Here is a 17,790-nt window from a genome sequence, read left to right on the forward strand (position 1 = left end):
CCTTAGAAACATCAGTATCTCTTCCAGTTGTCAGCACAAGTTCTTTCTGGTGTACTATGCTATACAAATTACACTGAATAGAAACTGTACTAAAAGTCCTCTGGGTTATGCTTCCCCAGGACCTCCACCCCTACATGCATTAGAAAAAACAGCGCTGAACAAACCGCAGAGCAACGTGAAACTGAATGGCAAGAGACAGTGGCAAGGGAACAGCATTGCCAACATGCACTCTGCAGGTATGGAAAAAGGGACACTGTTTCCGCATCACTTCCAAGTCTATCCCAAGAGGCAGGCAAACATAGCATGGTGTATCCGACAGCTCCAAGCTTGCTGCGTGCATATGCATAACACTGCCACATACAAGCCCGTGTTCGGTGAGGCAGAAGGGAGAAAAGCCTGACTGCTTCTCATAGAGGCAATGGAAGGGAAACAGAGGCAGAGGGAAGCAGCTGGCAATCTTTTCTCATGTGGATCATGGAGGAATTATTTCTTCTTTTGTTAAAGCAGAAATTGTGGGCTCTAAACACAAAGAACTGGAGAAGGGTATGACACGGAGACATAACAGACCGCACAGCTGAGCAAGTATTTGCACCACTTGCCCACTATGTAAAAGGGGAAAAGTCCTCTTCCAGTAAAAAAAAAAAAAAAAAAAAACAATAAATCCATACTTATTTGCTGAAGAGGCCTATTTTATTTGGACCACTGCCACAAAATTTGGCTATGAAACTGCAGGTAGGAATTGCCATTACTGACTTATCAATACGTTTATATTAAGAAACAAGGGTCTGTTCACTGCTTTCAACACTTCAAAGTAAACTACTGATTTTAAGAGAAGTTTATCTATGTCAAGGTTTTAAGTTTTGCAGTGATTTTTACCATCATGAACAAATGCAAATTTCAGATGTTTTGGCAACCCATAAATGGGAAGTTTCTCTCATTACACTATGACCCCAAGCAACAACTAAAAAACCAAAAGTTTCAAATAAGTGGATTTTGAGTTTGAAATTCAAACAAACCCAAGTTTAAAAAAGAAACACCCCGTAATTCTCTTTAATCAGGCTCCAATGGTTATTGAATGTTGATTCAAACTCCTCAATAAGGGAATTAACTGAAACCGTACCACTGCTAACAAGTGTTACTCTGTGTGCTATTCTGGCATGATTCCATAGCTTGCATTTTTGCTTACCGTGTTGTAGAGTTTATCAAACTCTGCATACCGTCTGAGGACAAACCATTCATTTCTGCCAACCGAGACCAACACTTTGTAAACCTGCAGTAACAAAGATGAAGTTATTGCCAACAGTAAAGTTTAATAAAACCTCTCAGGTTTAATCCTGTGGTGGAAATAAGGACAGGCTGTTAAATGTATTATGTAAATGTATTTGTTGACCTATATATTTCTTATAGCCACACAGACATCAACACAAATCATTAAAAGAAAATGTAGAAGAGTGCGGTATTTTACAGAAATAGGTTTTGCTTACCTGGTGTAAAAAAAAAACAACAAACCAACAACAACAAAAAAAAAACAACCAACACCACACTTATTTTATGGAGTTTCATAAATTAGTTCATATCTAACAAGAACACCTGGCCACCAGATATTATAGTAGTTCATAAATATTTGCTATGAAGTTTGTTAGCAATTTGATAACCTGTAATAAAGACTAATATTAAGGAAGTAAAGCATTTAAACACTGATTATTATCTTCACCAAAACCTAAAGAGAAAGCACTTACGGAAGACAGTTACAAAGATAACTGTTTCTTGCAACATCTTGAATACATATTATAGTCAGGATCCTGGCAGATGGCCTGGGATTTAAACACAATCCTTTGGGGGTGGGAAACTGCTGCTATGGCTGAAAGACAGCGCAGGTTACATAATACATAGCATTGGGATCAAGGCAGGTGTAGCTGGAACCTGCTGCACAGTTCTGGCCATTCAGATCCCATGGCAGCAGTGGACTCCAGCAACTAGACAGACTGTCAACCCCTGCCTTCATAAATCTGGTTGACAGACAAGTGTTCAGCAGGCTTCTCCCCTTTTATGCAACTAGCTGACCTCCCTTCTACACCTTCTCGTACTTCCAGAGGGAGGCTGGATGGATATTCCTGCAGGGGAGAAGATGGACACAGCAAGGGAACAAGCACGGAAGGCTGCTAATTCCTGATGTAGGAAACTGGACCAATACCCCAGTCTCCCTTCTGTCCTACAACAGCATCTTACCTCTCTAATTCCATTTGTGGAAGCAGCAGCCACCACCATCAGTTCCTTAGCCTGGCATTTGCATTCATGCTATTTTAACTGCTTCCTCGGGAAACACAAGAGGCTGGATAGAAGTGTCTAGTAGGACGCTGGTGACACTCTAATTAGAAATCTAGACTTTCCTTATACTGCTAAACCTAGCTACATACCTTCAATAGCCTCCCTAGACTGTAAAGAGCAAAAGCTTCAGCTGCAAAGACTCATGTACAGTCCTCCTGAGCCAGGTATCTTATACTAGCAACCAAGTCCTGCAAATAATGCTCAAACACAAAAGCTATTCCTGTAAAACATCTCCTCTCCTCACAACTACATGGCAGATCAATGCCAACAAGCCTCAGAAGTAAGCCATGGACAACTTCTTAAATTAGCAGACTGCAAAGTGCACAGGAGAGCATAACTTAAGATACAAAATGATATTCACCTCCTTGGCAACCTCAAAATTAGAAGAGTTTTGTTCTTCGAAAAGCTAGATGCAGAGAAATGACACAGTCGACATTTTCTACCTCAGAGAGCATAAAAAAAATTATATGAGGTCATCTAGTTCACAACATCACTGAAGTTCTTGCATGCCCAACAAAGCAGAAACTGCAAGCTCAACAGTTACAGAAGCACTGCAAGAACACAGTAAGAACACATATGATATCTACAAAGAATTTGGTAAAACTCCAAAATGTAACATATCTTTGGGCTATATTACTACTCTCAGCTACAGCTATGTAATGATTTACAGAAATGTGCAATGCCCGTTTCTAGAAAGGCAGGGAGGAAGAATTAGATATTAATTAGATAATAACCTTTTCAATCTAATTACTCCTAAATCAAAACTAGTCTTAGAAAACTGCTAAAACATAGATAAGATGCATCTTGTAATATGAGAATAAATAATGCAAAGCTTTGAGAAAGGAAGAAGGAAGAAAAAAAAAAAAACAATTCCTGAAAACATCACCATCACAATTATTACCATAAAGTATCTTCCCAGATACAGATAGGATAGGGTCTAGCTATTTCTGGATGCAATAGGATGTCTTCTCAAAAGAAGTAACTGAAATTTAAAAGGCTTCAACTGTTTTGATAGCTCATGCTTCTGGATTAAATATGCAATTTGTATTAAACAAAGATAAGTAAAAAAGTAGGCAGGTCTCCAATTTCAAGAAAGAAAGCATTGAGAAAGTAAGGAAACTATTTAGTAAGTGTCAACAAAATAAAAAAAAACTCCACAATTTCCACAGGGCTGGGGATTAGTATTATACATCACAGGTCTAAAACAAAGTTTCCAGATTTAATCAAACAGCACCCTTGAAAGAGATTTCTTAATAAGCCTGTATATGATGGGGGTGTGAAGGGAAATGAGAACAGGTCAGAAGAGAAAATTAAGCCTCAGACATCAAACAGCACAGGGACAAAAGCAAGAAACCCAAAACAAAGCTATTTGGCAAAACAAGCAAAAGAATAGCCCACTATGCAGCAAGGAGAGAGTAGCAATTAATATAGCCTAGATATGGTGCAAAATAATCAAGTATTTTGCTCTTTTTATGAAGAACATGAATGCTACATCTTCAGGAAAAGGCAGGACAGTGAACTACAGTGGATATACATAGAGGCTGGTTACCACAAATTAAGTGGAAGTAAAAAAGCTTCCCTGTCAGAACACCTGAAAAATTCAAACATGAAATTATTTGTCATGAAAAAAATACTGATGGTAAATATATCAAACGTACACAGTATCTAACAAAACCAAAACAAATATTCAATAAAAGGTTATGAAAATGCTCAGTAGGAATGTAGAGTTCATTTCCAAAGACAAAACTGAAAAGCTCGACTCATTACCAGAATGAGAACTGCACAGAGACATGATTGTTTTTAAAAATGCTACATTGGGGCAAGTGTGAGAGCAAAAAGAGAGCTAATAAAATCTAAGTTGCACATACTTGTCTTGTTTCCATGCCAGCATTAAGCGAGCCTCTGTGAGATTTGAGCTGGAATTCATCATTTCTATTCAGACCATTAAGATTCTAGAATATTCTCAGAAGCAGTAGTGATATATACCGCAAGCAACAGTAAGGTGAAGATTACACAAAACAGTCACCTGAAGTCCTTCCCAGCCTTTATCACTTTAACCTTTCCTTTCACCCTAAGGTTCTAACTGCAGTCCACAGAAACGGCACTAACATTGCCATCAGAAACAGCTATGCCTACCACAAATTTGTTAATAACTGTTTCTCCCTGCACCTCACTCCCCTCTAAAAGCAGTACTAATGGGCTCTAGTCATTACAATGCAGCTACAAAAGAGGATACACAGCAAAAGCACTAACAGACACACATGCTAGAATTCACAGTTCCTACCATCAAGTATAGTATGACCCTCACTGCTGTTATCAGATTCTAAAATATATGCGATAATACTCAAGAGCTTGGTTGTGAAGAGTAGTTCTTGTCAAGCTGCTAATTATTCCCTTCTGCAGAAAGCAGAAGCTGCCAAGACAAAGTGCACCTCCACGGAGTGCAAGCTGGGTTGGATCCCTTCCTCCCCCAACTCAATCCTCAGCTTCTGAAGTTTCCTACTCTTGCTCGTACAGCTTTCTAAAGGGCATATCCAAAGAAAGTGCCTTTAGGTTACTAAAGTAGTCACACAGATCTTTATGTAAGATGACCTGGAGATGACAACACTAGTATGTACCACAAATGTATCACACTGGCACATTTTAACAACAGGACTGGAAATATTGAGATGATAAAACAAATCTGTTTTACTCAAGTTTAGACTTTCGTGAAGTTTTTCCTGTTCATTTGAGTTTCACATGCATGCAGCAGTTTTAAGTAAAGTTCTCGTTAGTTTGCTTCCTTTACCAGCATACTCCCTCCTTAAATTACGGCTTGATATACCTGTAGAATCAAGCAACATTATTCATCTCTGAGGAAAAGAGGTGAAGAGGAAAGATATATAACTCAAAGTAAATCTTTGTTTTGTTGTATTCTTCAGACAGCAATTCAGTTCAAGGATGTTTACATTCCACATCTGAAGAATGACTAATTCACTCAAGGAAAAAAAAAGCTTAGAGGAAATTGCACAAGAGCAATGAAATACTTCGAGCTTTTTAAAGGAAGTATTATGATGCTGTCTTTAAAACCCGCCATACATATAAGCGAAACAAAAAATCCATGCCACACAACTTGATTTTTTGCAATTCAAGTTCCCCACAGAACGGGAAGACTTTACTTCCAAAAAACAAGTCAAATTGGAAAGTCAAAAAAGGAAGAGGGAGAGAAATGACAAGGAGTGGAAATGGGAACAAAATAAGAAAAAAAAAAAACCACATAGGCATTAGAATCAGAAAACAGGACGGAAGACAAAAAAAATGTCTTTCAAACCTTTGATGGTTTATGTTTTTGTTTCTTTTACACAAAAATTTATAGAAGTCTAACAGGATATCTATGAATAAACTGGCCACTTAAAAACCAAAACAACCATCAAAACCAAAGCCACACTTTACTCCTTTACAAAACAAATGTTTTCACAAAAAATCATGTAGGATGCCAACTGCTAATGTGATTTGGTATCAAAATGTTATCCCTACATTTGGACACTTAGGTATTTTATATGAGAAAATGTTGCTATTTGCGGATAAAAATACCAGAAATTTGTAAAGCAAATTCTTTTTTCAGAAAGAAATGGTTCAACATTATAAAACATTCACAACTTCTAACACTGGACTATGGCCAGTACTGTGAACAGATTTCCATAAACCTGTAGAAAATAATACCAAGTTTACTAGTTAAAAAAAAAAAAAAAGGCACTAATAGCCTATGCACTTGCTTACATCTTACATACTTACAGTAAACCGTTTTTTCTTCTCTCTGTGTTCATCAGAGCTGGGAATGCTAACACTTGGGCAGCTTTCTTTGAGATCCATTGTATGTGGTTTTTTGACAAATTTGTTACAGGACCCTGCTTCAGGTGTTGCAATCAGAAGATATCTTCAACAGTATTGATCCAAGATATGCAGCTTCTCTTGAGAAAATGTAAATTCCATCCTGTAAGCTTAAAATGAACATAAAAGGAAAATTAAGTATGGGGAACACTTAACTCACAGTGCTAAAACCTGCCTGATAAAAACTCTTCCTGGCTGGAAATGCACTTAATGTGCATATATACAGCCATAATAATTATTATTTAGCAAATCATTTCGTGCTTGTGGTCCTTGTTGTTTCACTGAAATCACTCGCATTCTCTAAGGATACAAGTGCACTCAAAAGAAAAAACAAAGTTGCACAGACATACTGGAAACAGATTTGGGCCAACTACAGACAATACTTTGAAGGAAGAAAGATAGAACACAGAGAAATAATTAAAGATGACAACCCAGTATGAGACATCTGATAAAAGCCACTAACGTGTACGTTCAGAACAGTTTATTTCAAAACCAACATTTTTCAACTGCATGAGTCTTTACCAGAGGGCATTTCAGATTTGTCAGAACATGCTGAGTATATTATCACATCAGAGATAAAAGATGACATGAGAAAATAAAATTTTCATGTGAATTTTAGAAACGGACACAGGCAGCATCATGTGTCTGTTGGAATATTTACCTTCTCTTCCCCCATACTTGACATACTTTGTGTTTAGCAGAACAGTAAGGTTGTGCATTCCCTTCAGTAGAACAGTTAGCTTCCCAGCAGAACTTGAGAAGAGCACAAGCAAGAGAGAGTATAAAGCCATCAAAAGACAGAAAACTTTTTGTTAAGTACATGTCTCTTCCCTCCCTAAAGGACAGTATTCTCCACACGTGCCTTGAGCGTAAGCAAATTGTTGACTGGACACCACTGCAAACAACAGGAACTTCAGTACTGCCTAAGAGCAGCTGAAATCAATGCTACATAGCTACAACCCTCTGTCCATGCCTGCACGGCCATCTGAAGTGTTTTAGTGAATGCAGCTCAGCTTTTAGAACACTATGAGTCTGACCAACTTATAAACATGAGAAAAATCTTTTAGAAAGCTGAGACCTCAGTTCTCTTCAAAACAGCAAGAGGAAAAAGGAACACACAGTTCAACATTTAACTCCCTATTTTCTTAAAACAAGGAAGTATAAAAGTGAAGTCTATATTTCATTTTACAAATTTCCAAAAAGCAAAAGCTATTCCAATGCAATTCTGCTATTAGAGAGACACCCATATTTATGTTGGCAAGAAGGCCAAAGCCCCTGGAATCCAGTGCAAAGATTTGTTCTTGATAGCCAACTAGTCTCAGTCAGTCAGTTGACTGTTTTTTGTTCTCAAAAGCCAGATCATCTCTCTGGTCCAAACTTCATGTTATTATTCCTCCTGTAGCCATTTAAAATCATGTAATTTTCAAAGATCTGGTGACCTCAAATAAAAATAAGTGGTTGAAACCACTGTAATCACAGCGATAGCGATAGATCACGCATACTGCAACATATTCAGATAATGATTTTCAGTTATATCTGCATTTACCTTAGTTTGATTGTTCCCTACTGCACTGATTAGGTAATTACAGGGTTCAGCAGGGTTAAGCTCCCCCCCCCGCCTTTATTTTACTATAACACAGCTCATCCAAGCCAGTTACACAGACTTGGAGTTTCAAATCAGTTTCTTTTCCTTTGGCAAGCCACTGTTAAAAGCTTTATTACAACAAGGCACAGTTCCCATTTTCCACAATTTTATAATGGCCTAGGATTAAAACTGTTCTTCATCCATTACCACACACCAAAATTTAGCTCTAAAGGTTAACTGTGCTCTTCTCCATCATAAGAGGTCCACTAAAATAGTCAATAGGCACCACTTTCAGTAAGTGTTTCACTAAGCTTAGACTTTACTAAGCAATCTTTAGCCACTTTAGGTCCAGCACCAGGAACTGAGCACAAGTCCCTGTGTTTATCTGTTTTCCTGCTCATCACAGAAAAACAAATAAAGCTTTAAAATGGATTAGGTGTTCACTGACTAATATCACTCACCACCTTTCTCATAAACTGACATTCATTACAAAGGTTCATAACATACTTGCTGTCATTCTCACAATATAGGCTGTACTTCTCTCATCCCTTTCATTTTTTATCCTTGCTGTCCTACTTTTAAATACCAGTACAGAAGTAGTACAGATTAAAAGCTGTAGCCCAAAGAATATCACTTGGAAGGCTGAGCTTTATTCCAGATCCAAAGGTGAAAAATCTACAGAAAACAAAAGAAGGAAATGTCACCCAGATTAATTCAGGAAGAGTTTATTCATCATACTGGGGAGAAGAAGAATAAATCATCTGAGAAGCTGAAACTGCAAGGTTCAGATTTCTTTCTTCAAGCTGCCTAGAAGATCACTAGCTGTGATTATTTTCTTTATCTGCGGCATCTCCTCCGAATTGTGCGGGTCACTAACACTAAGCTGAACTGCCAAAGTCGGAAGAAATGCATTTTCAGTTTGCCACTAAACTCTAGAGGATCAGCGCTTTCTTTCAATTTCTATTTGCCAAGAGCTTATCAGATCTTGAGAGCTTCTTACATCTGGTCTGTAGGCTTGACTGTAGAAATAGGGATAAATTTGCCTTAATCTTTGCCACACTGTTGTTTAGGAACTCAGCTGTAGTTTCAGTAGCAGGTAAAACTACTAATGCTGTGGTAACTACATGAAGCAACAACAGAGAGCAAACAGTAGAAATGTATTTTCATGCACAGCTTCAAAAGTGAGAACTGCAGTGTCTTGAGTGTTTCCAGATATGAGTTAATTCAACAGACGCTGTCAGCTGAGAACTCTTTGTCTCTGGTTATAGCTTTTCCTGTAACTAAGAACAAGTATCCCCTAGCCTCAACTTTGTTAACCAGCAGAAAGGAGAACAACTGCAGAAAACTGGATAGCAAAATAAATCCCCTTAAAAATCATACACGGGTACTAGTGAAAGAGCATGTAGATAATGAAAGACAGGTTAACACTGAGCCTAGTGCTTCCCAGAAACAGCGAGAACTCTTAAGTTGCTACAGTATCTAAGCCTGGAACAGAAGGCACAGACACATGCATCAGAAGAGAACAGAAGTCAGGCATCTTTCCTGGCAAAGTTTCAACCCTACCAACAGCCACACTGTGCATTCTCTTCACAGTGGCTGTCAAAAAGCAAGCTGTATTTTCAGAGTTTCCTGCAGGAAGCCACGACAATGTCAAATTTCAGGCTGACCTTTGCCTCTGGTGAAGTAAGAGCATGGCAATAACTCTTTGAGTAACACAAGTGAAGTGGAGTCAAGAACAGTCAAAAAAAACCCAAAAAAAGACAGTCTCCCTGCAAACACACTTGAAGAATCACCAGGATCCATACTCACTCATTGGAACAGAACAGGCGTTTCCCTATGCACTAATCACCTGCCTAGAAAGACTTAATCCAGGACTGAGTCACCAGTAAAACCAGCTGCTGAAAATCCCACCTGAATATGATTCCAATTACAGAAGCAACCTACATACTCAGAAACAAAAAGGAAGATGCAGGACACAGTCTTATTATTTGCTATAAACATTATTTCCTCTTACTTTAGAGAAAGTATCATCTTTGGCATACTTTCCAACACTTCCTCTGTCCTCCCCACAAAATATCCTGATAATGACTCAACATACCACTGGATATTACACAATCTTTCTGAAAGCCCCGAAAGTCAACTTTTTCTCAACCACTGTATGATGAAACAGAGAGTCCCGCTCTCTTCTTACCAGACAAGCAGCTGACACAGAGGAAATGAGAGACAAGATGTTCAGAATCCAGTGCAACAGAAATACAGGATGAGGAGAGCCAGAGACTGCAGAAATCACATGCTTCAGAGTCAACGCAAAACAGATTGCTAATCTGCGAGGAGAGATTGATGGCCAGAAGCTGTTGAGTAACTAAGCTGTGAAGAAAACAGGTTTCACACAGGTCATCCTTTTGAATACCACATACATATGATTTTTAATACAAGAACACTAAACACCAGCACAGACCTCTAGAAATAGTACAGCTGAAATGAGAGCACTAACCAAAATACTCTGGCCAATCCTTGGCTTACCTCTACACCACTTCTAACCACAATTTGAGAAGAGAGTTGAGAATTCAGACATTTGTATAAAGGAAAAAGCCTGCTCCCTGTTGATACATCCACCCACTACATTGCATTTTTTAAAATCTCTAGTAGCACTGCTACGGAAAGCAAACGACTACTCTGCAGCAATGTGGGCAAAGTCTAATTCATCTGATTCTTTCTACTTGTAGAAAAATATAGCAGGTAAAGTACAAATGCAGTCAAGGGAAATAAATAACCAACTCCTCTTTCTTTTGTCTCTATCAAATTTACTTTGGAGAGGTCAGGCCAACATTTACTTCCCACAACTCCACTGCACCCAAGAACATCCCTTCTGCCTCACCTCCCAAAATAAGCTCCACTAAATTACTCCAACTGGCATATAACAAGATTCGTGGTTTGGACTGGATCTATTTGTATTTATGTTCTCTACATGACAGAATACAGGTTCTTTGCTGTGGTAAGCATACCCCAAGTAATATAATCGGTCTAAAGAACAAATACTACCAATAAAATGCAGTTGCCTCTTAATCCTGAACACAGGTCCATAGCTTGTGTCCATAGTATCCAAAAAGGTCACTACGTGCCTCAGATGCTAAAACTTACACAAAAACCACAGTACATTAAAAAAAAAAAAAAATCAAGCTTGCATTGCACTTGCTACCTGTACTTCCTACACACCTGGTCCAATTTCAGTTAAACATAGATTCTTAAGGATAGCACAGATCAAAACGTCTAGCAACAGCACTGTGAGCTACTTTCAAGAGGTCTTAACAGACGCTGATACCAGCCACTTGTAACATAGTCAGTTCTACATAAGAGGGCAGTCAGGCTTCAGTAAACACAAAGCGCACAATCCCAGCTTCATTTTGCCCCTCTTAATCAAGATTAAGCAAGAGGGCCCCTCATTTCTATTCCAGATATACTGCCCATTTTTTTACATCACCTTAAAACAAAAGTCGCCAACTGTTCTCCGTTTTACTACATAAATACGGGAGAATTCTTACCTGTTTAAAATTTATGTTATTGCTAATGCATCAACCATGGAGAAAATTACTGGATTTTATGTACTATAGTTGGCAAAAGGGTAAAATCCATACAATGGAATATATCTGGATTTTACAATAATTCAACATGTAAGTCCAAGCAACACTTCACAACCCAGAAAACACACATTTGAAGTCTGTACTCTGAAGAATTCATGTCTGCCTAAGAACCATAAAGCTGTTGGATAACGTAAAGGCCACAACCTAAATAGTGGAATATAAAATGCAAGTAAAATAAAGAGGCTTTAACAATATCCAAATTGCATGCCCAATTCACCACTACTTGATTCCTCGTGCTACAGTAGTGCAACGACAGCTAGTATTTTACATCTGTTCTTCAAGGATACTTTACAAACTCCTGCAGGTAAGAGCGTACATTGACCTCTCACATATTTCAGTGTTGCACAGAGAATAAGAAGGTGTTCCAATTCTACAAGAATTCAGAGAACAGTTGTTTATACATGTATAACAGAATTTGGTGCAATAGCATCAGATGTGGTGAGGCTGTAATTTACAATCAAAGGTGGGAATTAAGATTAGAAAGCAATTTAACACAATTCATCATCATCACGTAACCACTAGTGACTACTTCTTCAGCTTTAAAATTGCCAAAACAATTTAACAAAATTGTTAAAACAACCAGTACTTCTCATCAACATGTGCAAGTTAAACATGCTGTATTCCTAACCTAAACGAGTATCCCAAAATGTGTTTTAGAAATAGGTCTATTTTCTAGCTTTAAGTTATTAAAAATACCATGCATGAACACTACCTTAACAATATTAACAGTGAACTTTCCAAAATGCTTTCCAAAAGCTAGTAACATTTTTTCCTGAAATCTGAAGTATATTACAGCCTTCAGGAAAATACTCCTCCATACACACCTTTCTTTTTTATAATTAGCTCATATTACGGTCATAGAAAACTAAAAAAATAAAACAATCAGAGCTATATTTAGACATTCATTCTGCATGAATCTATAAACATACTTAATATATGTGTGAAAGAAGTTATAAAAAGACCTCAGCTACAAGAATACAGCAGCAAGTGATATTCACAGTCATCTTCAGTGCCAAGTAACTGGAAGAACCACAAAGGTATTCAAGTGACATTACTGTGATGAAATGAAGTACCAGCACAGAAACGTATCTGAAGTTTAAAGGGGAATAAGAAATGAAAATTCCATACTGCAAAATCACTGCACATCTAGAAGAAAAACAGTTACACCTTTAAGAGTTGCTAGAGGAGAAAAATCCACATAAATATTAAAAAAAAAGACGAGCTGTCAAAACAGCTTTAGCATTACTACAACTACCTTTTAATTAACCTCCACAAAATTAAATTCCTCAAGGGTACCTGAATCCCTGCAAGTCAGCATTACCTAAAAAGCTTTAGTTTTTCAGGACAAGACCTCAGTGCTATTCCCCCTCCGCTTCGCTGTGCTCTTCCGAACCCCCGGCTGCAAACACCGAGAGCCCGAGCAAGTCCGGTGCGGATCCCGCCCTCAGGCGCGGCCCGTCGCCCACCGCCTGACCCGTACCCACCCACCGCGCCAGCGAGAGCGGCAGCTCCGCTCCCTCCCCGCAGCTCGGGGACGAACCCAAGCCGCTCCCCCCGCCCCGACAGCGATTTCTCGGCACCGTGATTTCTAGGAAGTTGCACGTTTCTCACATTCCCGGTCCGCTGCCGCCGTCGCTCCCCCGCGCGGCCGCCTCCCGCCCGGCAGCGCGCCGCGGCTCTCACCGCGGGGAGGAGGCCGAACGGCGCCGCGGGAAGGGCGCCCGGCAGCGCCCGGCGCCAACGGCCGCGCACGCGGCCCCCCCACCTCCCGCCGCCGCGTCCCTCCGCCCACGCACCCCGCACGTGCGGCCGCCGCTCCGCAGGGGGCGGGAGAGAGGAGCGGGAGCCGCGTTAACCCCCCCGTTCACCTCCTCCCGGGGAGGGCAGGCGCGGGGCCCGGCCGCAGGTGGCGTGCGGGGGTGAGCGGGCCGCTCCGGCCCACCCACGGACGCGGCCAGCGCCCGGCAGCCCTCATGGCGCCAGGCTGCGGCCCGGGCGTGGCGTGGTGCAGCCCAGGCTGCCCGCCCGCCCGCCCGCCAGCGCTGCCCGGGGGCCCTCCGCAGGGCCCACACCCTGGCTTGCCCCGGGCTGTAGGCCCGCGCCGGTAGGCGAGCTGTACCCCCCACCCTATTTAACCCCCCCCCCACCTCCCCACAGAAACGCCTGAAAATCTGTGGTGAAGCTGCCATTCTGGTAAAAATAATAGTTAAAAATATAATTTTGCATAAGAGGGATTTCAGTTTAATTCTTCAGTGCGCTCAGGGTGTCTGCGATCCCCTGGGAAGCCTGTCATTAAGCCAACCAGCTGCTGCAATGAAAGCTTCCCCTTTTCTGTACATGCAGAAGGAATAATGCAGAAAACTGAGATAGACTTGTATCTATTCAAGGGACTATTTCTGCACCAACTGAAATTAGAGGGTAAGTTTCAATATCTCAGTTAAAATCCAACTAGACCTCTTAAAGTGTAACAGATGGAAGCCAGGAACAGTTCCAAAAATACAAATCCCAGAAAAAAAAAAGCTTTTTCAATGGCAGTATCACTTCTGCTTTATTTTGTTAAGTAGATCTAGAAGTGCAGGGTAGGCAGGAGTTACCGTAGATTCAATTCAACAGAACGAACCACCACAGCCATTAAGTTACAACCCTTGTGTTTCTTGAGGATCTGCTGTGGTCTCTGAATGTGTATGTTCATCATTCACACAAGGCTTGAGAGGCAAAGAATATCTAATGCAAACAGTTAACGCTGAGGGTGGGGTAAAAGCTGATGCCATTTTAGCTTCCCCCATATAAATATTAACACCTGAAATGATTCTCAGGTTTTCAACTGCCTTGTAAAGAATGAGCAAGTGTGAAAGCACTGTGGGCCATTCCACTGTCTTAACCGATGTAACACCAGAGTGCCCCAAAACCCCACAGGCTTTCATCAGGAAATTGATTTTGGAGAAGCCCCGTGTTCCAGGAACGTGTCTTTACATGACTTGTATTTGGGCCTGACGAGACATGACGATGCTCGTTTCCACAGTCGCAGGTATTGGCAAGTATCTGGCAAGTGGTGATCCTAGAGATCCTGTTCCTGCTGCGGGAGGATTCCTGCATCATGCTACGCTCATGTGTCAGACACTGACACTCATCCAAGCCCTCTCCAAAAACAAACTAGAGAAGCAGCCTGGCGTTATTTAAAATAGGTCAGTGTTTGGATTAGGGTGTTGCAACTGTGTACACACAAGCTACAAGTCAATTGGATCACAAGCTTCCGCTTTAAAGTCCACGCAGGAAGAAATGAGGAATTTTCCCATCCTTTCCTGATTTTGGAGTTTCGTATTTTTGGGTAGGCACTGCACAATCCAGAGACTCCGTATGGTAGCAACAACCTTCTCTGGCATGTTCAGATCAGACAAGGTATCTGGCTTACATTCACAGAGAGGTTTTAAAGAAACTTTGTAAGCACTTCTCCTTGCGAACCCCAGAGCAGAACACTTTTGAACTTCAGTCAGTTAGAATAACATGGGCAAATAATTTAATCAGGTAATCTGTATTCAAGAGTTAATTTACTTTACAGTTGTTTATCAGTGTTCACCTTCTGTCTGTTTGATAGTTTTAGTTAATCATTCACTTGTTGGTAAATCAGTTGAACGGAGCCACTAGACTCATTTACAGTGAGTAGAAGGGCCTCAACCCAGGAAAGCTGAGATGACCCAGGTCTACAAATAATTCAGCTTTGTCTACCTGGACACACAGTCTAACCCCTAAACCTTTGGCTAAAAAAGTGGCTATTTGTCCATCCTCACCGTTAAAGACTCCCTGAAGACTGGGCTGTCAACTGCTTAATTTTATGCCATTCCTCTCACTATTCTGGAGCTGTGTTCAATCTTAAGTAATTAGAGAGCAGCAACATGGAGAGCAGCACAATCCTTAAATTGTAATATGTGTGAATGAATTCCACAGCATGTTAATCTGCCTAGTGCGTCATACTATGCAAAACACTATTAAAGTCCTAAAATTTAAATAAATCCTAATATACAGATTTTCTCAATGAGCTTTTAAAGGCTAATATTCTGATGTCAATGTGTATACCTGGTGGTTAACTGTGTAGCACACACAGAAACACACACAACTCAACTTGCCTTTTAAGTGAAGTTAAAGGTCAGCATTTGTTCTGACATTTTTGTCCCTGGGAACTCCCCTGCATTCCCCATGTATGTTTCCTGGGCAAGTAATACACACAAAGAATCTTGCTTCTACTGCTTTGCAGTACTTTTTCTAAAGAATGTTACTGCGCTGTCATCCCAACTATTTGGTATTTGCTAAGGAATACTGAGCAGTGGGGGTGGAAAAGAAGAGAAAAGGGAAGAGAAATGAAGGACCCATTTCAACCCATTGCAAATACAAGAGGTCACAGAAATGCAGCGTACCTTTTAAGATGTTTCTCCAAGCCCAGTTATGAGCAGGAAGCAATAATGTGAGCTGTTAGGTTCTGTTTTTACTAAAAATGTCCTTAAATTAGTATGAAAACCTTGTCCCTGACCAAAGATCAAGTGTCTAATTTTGCAAGATCAAGAGAACTATACAGACAAAAATAAGGCATAAAAAACACTGTAAGACAAAGACAAGCGTGAATGCAGATGACTTGTTTAAACATAGCCAGGAGCTTTGCTAGTGAACACTGTTCTGTATGTGTATTCTGTGATACCTCAGTATATATTCAAATATTCACACAACAAGCATGGCGCAAACCACTTGACAAGCATAATCCATTATTTTTAGTTACTGCTATAGCATGGTGGGTCAATTGAGAAACACCTGGAAATAATTACCTCGCTATCAGCCTCAAACACCAACACTGCAGCTTTCTGTTTCAGTTCCTGCATCTTCAGAAGAGTATCTTAGCCTATTAATACCAAGCTTTCTATCTTACTCCTCATGCTCAGGAACACAAACTCCTTGCCACAGAAAGGACTGTTAATAGAGTCATCAGATTTGTACACTGAGATGGTGTTTGGAATCTAAAACTCTTCTGTGGCAGTAATTCGCATAACCTACAACTCCAGTTAATCCCAATGCATGTCTGTTTATAATAAAACCCTCCAAAAGGCATTAATGTGACACTGCAATATATATGAAGTGATCTTTTAAATAATTATTGTTAGCCTTTAGCCTATAAAGCCTTAAATTTAGACTTCGCTCAGGAAACAACTGAAGGCCATTGTAGTTAACTTTGCAGGTGCCAATTGTTTTAATCGAAGAACCTGACTCCAAGCAGGTTGTATCCACCTACACAGCACCGAGCAGCCTGAGGACATCACCATTTGGAAAGCTGCAATGGATGGGCCTTGGAATGACGCAGACACAGTAACTCCGGGCAAATACCGTCTAACACCTGGGATTCTGGCAGTCACAAAGACCTCATAAAAAGTAAGAAGACAGATATGCACCCACCCTCTTCAATCGATTACTCTCACCCTGCTTCCCAGCCTCTCATTTGGAGGCTAATTAATCCATGTTCATACCCCACTGCCTGCTTAGGAACAGGACTTGGAAGAGGAATAGTCCAGTTGGGACCAGGCATTCAGCACTACAAAGCCACACACCCAGGAGGCATGTACTGGAGAAAAGTCTTCAGGTAGACTCCCTGGACACATGAGATTACCAGAAAACACAGGCTACCAAGGACAAAATCAAAGAAGAGAAGGCCTGTGCTGGGAAAGTGATCTAGACGAAAGCCTGAGAGTTAAAACTGGAAGAAACACCAGTTCACAGTAAAAGGCTGCTGTACAGTTGCAGGGTATTCAACAATCTCCACAATACATGGCAGCCAGAAGCTTAAGTGATCAATGTTACATTGTTCACATTTGTAATTTTAAAAGCACTGCAAAGAACTAGTAATTACACCCCAAAAAAAAAAAAGTTAATGTAGCCATTTCTTAGGCAAGATTGCAGCATGTTATGCAAAATGCTATATAGCAGTAGGACTTCTATGCTGTGTTAGCTCACATGCATTAACTCAAGCTATTTTAAAATACACTGAAACTGTTCCTCAACATACCAAATTAGAAGTATCAAGAAAAGAGTTTAAAAAGGATGCTCAAAAAAAACCCCAACACTGTCATCTTTAGAATAATTTTGGTTGGAAGAGACCCTCAAAATCATTGAGCCCAACCATTAACCTAATTCTGGCACTAAACCATGTCCCTAAGAACCTAATCTACATGTCTTTTGAAGATTTCCAGGGATGGTGACTTCACCACTTCCCTGGGCAGCCTGTTCCAATGCCTGACAACCCTTGCTGTGAAGAAATTTTTCCTAATATCCAATTTAAACCTTCCCAGGCACACTTGAGGCCATTTCCCCTTGTCCTATCACTTGTCA

At 40.3% G+C, this 17,790-nt stretch overlaps 1 protein-coding gene across 7 annotated transcripts in view; it reads right to left on the bottom strand.

Annotated features, from left to right (window-relative positions):
* Window positions 1–13,357, bottom strand: part of SGK3 (serum/glucocorticoid regulated kinase family member 3) — a 36,332-nt gene extending 22,975 nt beyond the window's left edge. Inside the window, exons 1-4 of one of the 7 annotated variants that reach the window (XM_071804052.1) lie at window positions 13,221–13,235; window positions 9,975–10,150; window positions 6,103–6,308; window positions 1,187–1,270 (exon numbers count right to left, since the gene is read on the bottom strand). In XM_071804052.1, coding sequence (XP_071660153.1) covers window positions 1,187–1,270; window positions 6,103–6,180 — 162 coding nt within the window. In that variant the 5' untranslated portion in view covers window positions 6,181–6,308; window positions 9,975–10,150; window positions 13,221–13,235. Of the gene's footprint in view, window positions 1–1,186; window positions 1,271–6,102; window positions 6,309–9,974; window positions 10,151–12,720; window positions 12,906–13,035; window positions 13,180–13,220 lie in introns of those variants that run through there. The other 6 variants (XM_071804054.1, XM_071804053.1, XM_065831752.2 and 3 more) reach the window with 6 other exon arrangements.
* Window positions 13,358–17,790: the final 4,433 nt, after the last annotated feature.

This window comes from Patagioenas fasciata, chromosome 2, assembly GCF_037038585.1.
Source record: "Patagioenas fasciata isolate bPatFas1 chromosome 2, bPatFas1.hap1, whole genome shotgun sequence".
NCBI classification, from domain to species: domain Eukaryota; kingdom Metazoa; phylum Chordata; class Aves; order Columbiformes; family Columbidae; genus Patagioenas; species Patagioenas fasciata.